We start from the raw sequence: 8,168 nt of genomic DNA on the forward strand, positions 1-8,168 counted from the left end.
CATGCCAGTGTTTAACCCCAACTTGAAGGAAGCAAGCTTTTCAACAAACCCATTATTCTTTTATGTGGAAAAAATGTCCAAAGCTGCTTGTTTTATATACATTGGTACATATGAGAGTGAGATTGAAAGGGAGAGAAAGAGAGATTATTCAGTATAATATTACAAAAGTATATGCACTCTTCTAATGACTTTCCCCCCTCTAGTTACACCTTGTAACGACTTTGATGCAACCTTTTGTTGGAATATTGAGTACCATATATTCTGCTCAAGCATGAAGATTTTCTTCTAATAAGAAAATGCCCTTTCAACCCCCAACATCATGTTATATATGATCATAATAACTTCATCCGCAAGGGAAAGAGGAGCCAATAAAAGAATGAGAGCTTTAGAAGATTCATGGTCATCCATTATGAACATTTCCGGACCTTTATTGGTATGGACTTCATTGGGGAACGAAGCTTGGGAAGGTTCAAAAATTCAACAAACTAAGAAACTACAGCATAGAGGATACTCTGGTAAATTTGGACATCTTTCTGAAGGGTGAGAGAGAGTGAGAACGAGGGGGGCCAATCTTCACTCGAGGAAGGAAGAGAAAAGAATCATGAGAGCTCACATCTTTGGAATGGCCAATCATTCCGCTTGGAAATCAAGGAAAGGAAAAGAAGACACGTCTTTCATCAAGTCATCCAAGTCCCACTCCTCCATTCTTATGTTTCCACCCTCCCAATATATCTCATTCCCAACAGCAGCATCACCATTAATCTTATTCACACCATTGTTGTGGCTGTGGCAGGGGTCGCTAATGTTTCTTGTAGTGTTACGAGTGGCCCCATTCTCCTCTGTGCTTGTACTCTCCAAAGCGGGTACAAAGAGCTCACATCCTCCTCCCATAAGGCCTCCCCCCATCATCATTCCATGGCTCCCATAATTCCCATCTCCAAAACCAACTTGTGGGAAGGATGTGGGTTCATGAAAGTAGCTGGTTCCTAGCCCTGTCATGCCACAGCTGACATCGGGCAAAGGCAGTAGATCATACTGGTTCCTTATAGACAGACCTTGCATGGTTGATGATGAAGATGATGATGCTGAATCCATGCACATAGTCTTGACTTCATGATCGTTTAAGGCTGTGAGGCCCCCCATGCCAACTTTAGGTTCAGGAGATCCACTGTGGTTTGGAGATGACGACGATGAGTTCTTCAGCCTCTTTTTAATAGCGGAGTTCCAAAAAATTCTTTATCTCGTTGTCGGTACGGCCAGGCAAACGTGCTGCAATTTGAGACCACCTACAATATTTGTATAAACTTTGCATCAGACCCATAAAAGAGTCTCACAAACCAGCAGTGATGCTTGCCAATAAGTCCTTTAATTTTTTTCCTTTGAAAAAAAAAAAACAAAATTTGCGGGACCGATAGAAATGATGCTTGCGAAGCTAAGCCTTTAAGTGATAATTTTGGAGTCTGATAAATAATATGAGAATAAACTCCTTCAAATAAACGAAAATCTTCCAGTGTTACTGTTACGAAAGCCAAGTGGGAAGTAGACTAATGTCCTTTTCATTTTATTATTATCTCAAACAACATTACATTGGAGAGACATAAAACTAATACTGTTCAAGTACTTCTATTTTTCGATACAAGGATATAATGCATAAAATGCAATAACCTAGTTAATCTAGTTCAAGAACTATACGAAATGCAAAGATCCATTATGAGGCATACATCCGCATATATGCCTTCATTAATAGCTTAATGCATGCATGACAAAATCCAACAAGTTTGTCTAAATGATGTAGAACACTTGACCATCTATGAACGAGGGATTCAAATGATCATACATGCATAACTAGGTAGATCGAGAGAGAGAGAACCTATTGCCAAGAATGGAATGCAAGTGGATGATAACCTCCTCTTCTTGGGGGGAGAAAGCGCCACGTTTGAGATCAGGCCTCAAGTAATTTATCCAGCGGAGCCGGCAGCTCTTTCCACACCTCTGCAAGCCTGCGTTCCTCGCAACATCACTCCAACACCCCTGCCCATTGCTAAGCATGTAGCTGATGAGCTTGTCATCCTCCTCCGGCGACCACAACCCTTTCTTTAGCTTAGTGGCTCCATTGCTGTTGTTGTTGCTTAGATTGTTCTTAGCCGGAGGATCCGGCTTCCTCATCGTGGGAGGCGCTCCCAATAATCTGGTAGGGGTGAGGCTTCTTCGAGTGGCCTGAGTTACATGGACAAGAATACCTATATAGAAGGTGAAAGAAGAAAGGAGAGGAAGATAGTAATGATGATGGTGATGTCTGTGAGCTTTGCTTAGAATACGGAGAAGGCGATGAGGGGAAGGGGCTGAGAGGCCAGTGTTTGTTGTTGGGTCGGACAGAAAACGGTTTGGAGAGGGACCTTAAGAGGTGTCCACAAAAGAGAGAGAGAGAGAGAGAGAGGTCTTCTTGTCTTTGACTCCAGTTCTTGTCCTTTTCGATGCATTTTTCTTCACTCACAAGGTAATCATAGAGATGAGAGAGAGAGAGAGAGAGAGAGAGAGAGAGAGAGAGAGTGGATTGGGGGGTGAGTAAGATATTGAGAGAGAAAGAGGAGAGAGGGGGTTGTTTTAAAATGAAGCTAAGCAATTTGCTTGGACTTCACATAAGCTCTTTCCCTTCTCTCTTTCTTTGCCATCATGTACAAGTATGTGTATGACCCGCTGGAAATAATATATCTGCAAGTTCTGCATGATAGTGTAGGCATGAATTTGATGTATAATTTTTAGTTGGATGAGTTGCTGAATCAATCCAACTATGAAGCAATATGTATGAAGTATGTGTATTGCGCTCTTTTTCGATTTATCTGTTCTTACGCATGTTTTCTACGATTGGACCAATCCACTAGCTAAGCAACAGATCTGGTCCGATTAATAATCACTCGAATTTGATTACCATATATAGGATGCTTATACAACAATTCAGAAGAATAATTTTAAATCCACACAGGAAACATACACAAGACACACACCCAGAGAGAGAGAGTCTAAGGCAATTATCTTTCAAGATCTTTTGCTTAACCAACATGGGAGTAGGGTCTCACCAAGTCAGGTCATGTCTAATTCAAGTTCATTCATGATGGGTCAAAATCAATTTATTTCTAGATCTTGCCATCATAGGTGCAATATTATCAATGCTTTTTTCTACAATGGTCCTTTCCTCTAGGGAGAATAGATCACTCTCTTCTTCCCAGAGAAAGTAGATTGCAATCTAACTCCTTCATTTCTCCACATGAGTACCCCCATTCAAACCTACCAAATGCATGGTAGCACATCACATGGGGCCCACATATCACCACTTAGTCACGGGGCAAGTAGATATTGCTAAGTGTAGTATGCTAGCATATCTATCCATCTATCTATCTGTCTATCTATCTATACTATATGCATACATACCGTATATGTGCATATACATATATTATACCCATGGGTCAAGTTCAAGTTACCCATAGTGTAACTTTTATAGAGTTATGCCTTTTTGAATTGAATGATTGGGATCCCACATCAATGATCCTAGCCATTAGATATGATTTACTATTTTTTAAACTGCTTATATACTAAAAATCATATGATTTAAAGACCCTTAACCAATGTATTAAAGTAGTTAAAAAATAATATTTAAATTATATATTTAAATAATTTTTTGACCACTTAATACAAAATGATCCTAGTCAAATTATATGATTTTTAGTATATAAGCAATTTAGAGATGTAGATCACATCGGATTGTCGTTATAGGATCTCCACCATCCAATTCAAGAAAAGATGTCGCCCTAGAGTTTCACCTGGTGTAACTCTTAGAGAGTTATATATAAAAATATATAGGAAACAAGCTCAAGTTACACATGGTATAACTTTTATAGTTATATATTTTTTTAAAATTGAATGATGGAAGTCCAACATCGAAAATCCGAGTTCTTGCATCTGATTTGGATACCTCTTGCCTATGTATCAAGTGGATAAAAAATTAAATAGTTTAAATAAGATGAAATACCACTTAATGCATAGGCTAGAGGTCTTAAATCATATGATTTTTGTATGTAAACAGTTTATATATAATAAATTTACATCCAACAACTTGGACCATTGTTGTGGGACCTCTATCATGCAATTTTTTATTTTTTTTTTTTTAAAGGGGTTGTAACTTTATAAACTACTCGGGATGTAACTTGATCCCAAAGAAGAGTTCTGAAATATAATATCTAGTTGCTATAATTGGTCAATAAAAATAGTGAATTGCTGCCTAACCAAAGGTACCATAATAAATAGCTACAAGCACATCCCAGCCCCTTCTCTACTCATTCCTAATTAAGATGAGTCGATCTCCATTCCCAGCCAATAATGAGATAGCAAGTGAAGAATTTTGGAAAACATCCAGTCTGTAGGCAAATACCTGCCAGAGCCATAATAGCAAAAGGATACTGTAAAAGGATATGACCCAAAATTTTCCCTTTCTAATAACAATGGTAACACACTTATAGTCTGATTCATCCTCTTTTCCTAAGGTTTTCTCCACTGGCATACATATTTTTTCATATTCTTCCTATATATGAATAACATCATATTAATTCAAGTTTAATAATGCGCGAATATACTTCTATTGGAAACTAGATATAGGGTTGATTCATGGGTTTAGTATGATACCAGCTTGATCAAGTTGGCATGAGAGCTCTAGTTAACCTAAACCTCAAATGCTGGACATATTGGTCAGAAATATACTTTGAACATAGATAAGAATCGGAGACCGGCCTGTTTCATTGTGACTCCAAGTTGATTAGAGCCTTGCGGACTTGAACCAACAATAACGTTCCTGCTCAGTTATGAGTTCTTGCAAAGGCCAATTTAGTGAATAATTTTGTTCGAGATGTAGTTAGGTAGTGTTGCCGCAGAATCCCGGCCCGAGGTTGGAATGCAACTCGAATGACCTTGAGGTCGGCTAGAACCGACTGAAACGAAGTAACCAAGGGTGTACTTGAACTACAAGAGTCCACTTGTTGAAGAGCTTCCGGTGAGAGACCCTTCAATGACTAAGTCAGATAAAGTAGCAATAGTTATACAAGGAAGAAAATTTAAAAAACAGGTGTTCTCTGTGAGCATGTTTTGGCACTCCAACTACTGATGTGTTGACCAAAGCCCTATAGAAGAAAGTTGGAGAGGAAGATTTGTCATTCTTGTGTTGCGTTATTTCTTTTGTACGTACCTAAGAACCTCCGATCGCCATTTTATATAGGAGAGTCGACTTTGTCATTACCTAGGTTGGCATGGTGTGCGCCAGTCGCTAGACAGCGGCCGATAGTACGGCTTATGAGTGGACGATATACAGTACTGTCGCATGCCGAATACAGAACTATTGCAACGGCCAGTCGATGTCGCAACGACCAATCGCTGTCATGATGGCCGATTGCGAGGACTGTTAGTCCCTATCAGGACATGTCGATTGACTCTTTGGTCGAAGGCAAAGTTTCTCACCTCGATCGGTAGGCTCCACAGACGATTAGCTCTCGGCTGGGGCCGAAGTTGCCTTCCTCGATCCGCACCGAGTCGAGGTCGGTCTGGTCTGAGGTCAAGATGTTCAATATTTTCTCCATCACTTACCCTCCACTTCTGAATCCAAGCTGCATTCCAGCTTAAATGATGGAAGCCAAGTATTACCTCGATCGAGGACAGGGCTATCGTTAGAGCAATAAATACGTCGACTAGCCTTCTTGAAGCGTTGCCGCATACGAGCTATCACGGGGTGCCCTTAATGCAGAATTATCCCGAGGTGTCATTACTGCAGCGATCATGGTGAATTGTCGGCACCGTATCCCAAGCTGACACGTGGCTCGATTTGCCCGGGTAGCCAAATCGGCGCTCTGATCAAGGTCATTCGTGCCACTATATGAGGGTGGCCTCCCCTTTCAATTTATATTTCTTGCTTCATTTGCTTCTCCACCTCTATATAAGGATAGGTTGACCTCTTGTTAATTAGAAATTATATATCTTTTACCTATTGAAATTAATTTTTAAATTATTTTTGTCAAATGTAATCAGATCACTCAAGTGTATCCATTATATCCATTTTTGGCATATCCAGATTTACTTAGGATGGCAATCGGCTCATATCGGACTACATACAGATCATGTTAGATATAGAAAATCTATCAATCTGAACCCGACTTATTTGTTAAATGAATCAAAAAATCGTATCCAATCCGACCATTTTATTAGACAAGTAACTTAACTCAATCTATAATGGATTGAATCAAATTACATGGGTTAAATGCACTTAAATTTACTAAGTGCTTCATTTGACTAATTAGCTATCTGCATCTACTACTGGCAATTGTAGTCGGGCAGAACAGACACTTCCTTTTATCAATCCAAAAGAAATGGGAGGGAGAGGGAGAAATTATTTCGGAAAGACAACATCTAAGAGCTCCAAAAACATTTGCCAAGAGGGGGTCCGACCCCTCGTGCATCCACTTGTCAAATAAGATGGATCGCTCGTGCAAAAAGTTAGCAAGCTTTAAAAAAGGATTTCACTGATGGAAAGAGACATGGCAAAGCCAAGTTCAGGCGATCATGCATTCGCCTACCACTAAAAGAGAAAATGGTGGTGATCGTGCTCCAACAATGAATGCAATGGTCCATTCATCTTTGATGCCCTCTTTGCAGCACTCTCTCATGTAAGTTTCCCATACAAAGTCTAGAACACATCAAAATCAATTATAGGTAGGATTGAAGTGTATATATCTAATTCCAAATTTTGTGGGGAACCTAGGTATACAAACAAATTAAGCTTAGGACCAGGTCAAACATGTAAGGACTCGATGCATCTTAGATTGAGATTTTGAAATTTGTGGGTCTCATAGAGCACATGGTAAAAAGTTGTGTGCACATGAATGCTTATTAGCTTTGTGAGGCGGGTCCAAAGTAGAGCCTAATTCGACCAAATATCCATGTCTAGGTTGGATGTGGGTCGGCGGGCACCCTTTAGATCTCCGAAGGATATACACAGCTTCAGCTGGTTTAAACTAGAGCCTACTCTAAAACTGAATTGGTCTAGATTGGTTCATAACTAGGGGTGGTAATATTTAACTATTTAACCCTTTTAATTTGATTCAATTTATTATAGATAGGGTTCGGTTACCTGTTTAATAAAGTAGCCAAATTCGGACCTAAATTTTTGACCTATTTAACAAATAGGTCGGATTCAGGTTCATAAATTTTTGATCTATTCTGTATCTGATCCGACCCAATTGCCATCCCTATTCTTAGATGCTGGAATGGAGACTAACCAAATAATGACGAAACCAAACCAAAACAACCCAAGCAAGCTTTTTTTTTTTTTCTTCTCCAACTCCATTTTCATATTTTATCAAATAATATTTTTATAGAAGAAATCAGCAGTAAAACCAAACAAGTCAAAAATTATTACTAAAGACATGCATACATATATATACACGTACATGCATGTATGTATAAACATATAAACATACGCATAATCTATAGTTTGCACACCTTCCTCACTCTCTTTAGCTTCTCCTAGTTTTGTAACACCATCCATCTATTGTCCCAACACACAAATTTCCTGTTCATGCAGCGAATTATATAAGCCTTTTTGTCTTCCTTCCGGACATCATGCTTCTCTTCCCTTAATGCTGTAATTATTTTAAGATTTAAAGAAGATAGCAAAGGACATTCGAGTGAAAACTGGGAAGTTGCGTCCAGCATCAGCATATCAATTCCAGATGGTAATCATCAGCATCTCCCAACGAATAAAAGAGAGAGCATGAAAACTGTTGGGATGAGGGACCGGAAAAGCTTCGGAAGGCAAAGAAATCTGGTGGGTTCTAACTATTGAGTAAGTACATTTATGGTTTAAGTAATTAGAATTAGAATGTAGTTATTTGTACAGTAACATTCCCTTGCACTGGTGACAGAAATGTATTGGCTTTGCATGGTGCTCCCACAATGTGTTTGAAAAGTATTTTGAGGAGTGGAGGATGGTCTGGTTCAAAGTCCAACTTCTCAAAATTGGCACTAAATGCTAACTTATTAATGTGGACACTAACATCTTACCTTGAAAACTAGACTTTAACACGATATTATCGGATTTATCTTTCCAAGTGCCTGTTTGGATATTCTTACAG

The 8,168-nt window shown here is 39.1% G+C and overlaps 1 protein-coding gene across 1 annotated transcript; it reads right to left on the reverse strand.

Moving 5' to 3' along the window:
- Window positions 1-76: 76 nt before the first annotated feature.
- On the reverse strand, window positions 77-2,352 carry LOC103715921 (transcription factor MYB83). Its single transcript, XM_008803718.3, is given in 3 exon segments — window positions 77-1,230; window positions 1,232-1,286; window positions 1,871-2,352. Coding segments are annotated over 3 exon segments (951 nt in total). The 5' UTR covers window positions 2,167-2,352; the 3' UTR covers window positions 77-630.
- Between the last annotated feature and the right edge of the window lie 5,816 nt (window positions 2,353-8,168).

Source organism: Phoenix dactylifera, chromosome 6, assembly GCF_009389715.1.
Source record: "Phoenix dactylifera cultivar Barhee BC4 chromosome 6, palm_55x_up_171113_PBpolish2nd_filt_p, whole genome shotgun sequence".
Taxonomy (NCBI): Eukaryota; Viridiplantae; Streptophyta; class Magnoliopsida; order Arecales; family Arecaceae; genus Phoenix; species Phoenix dactylifera.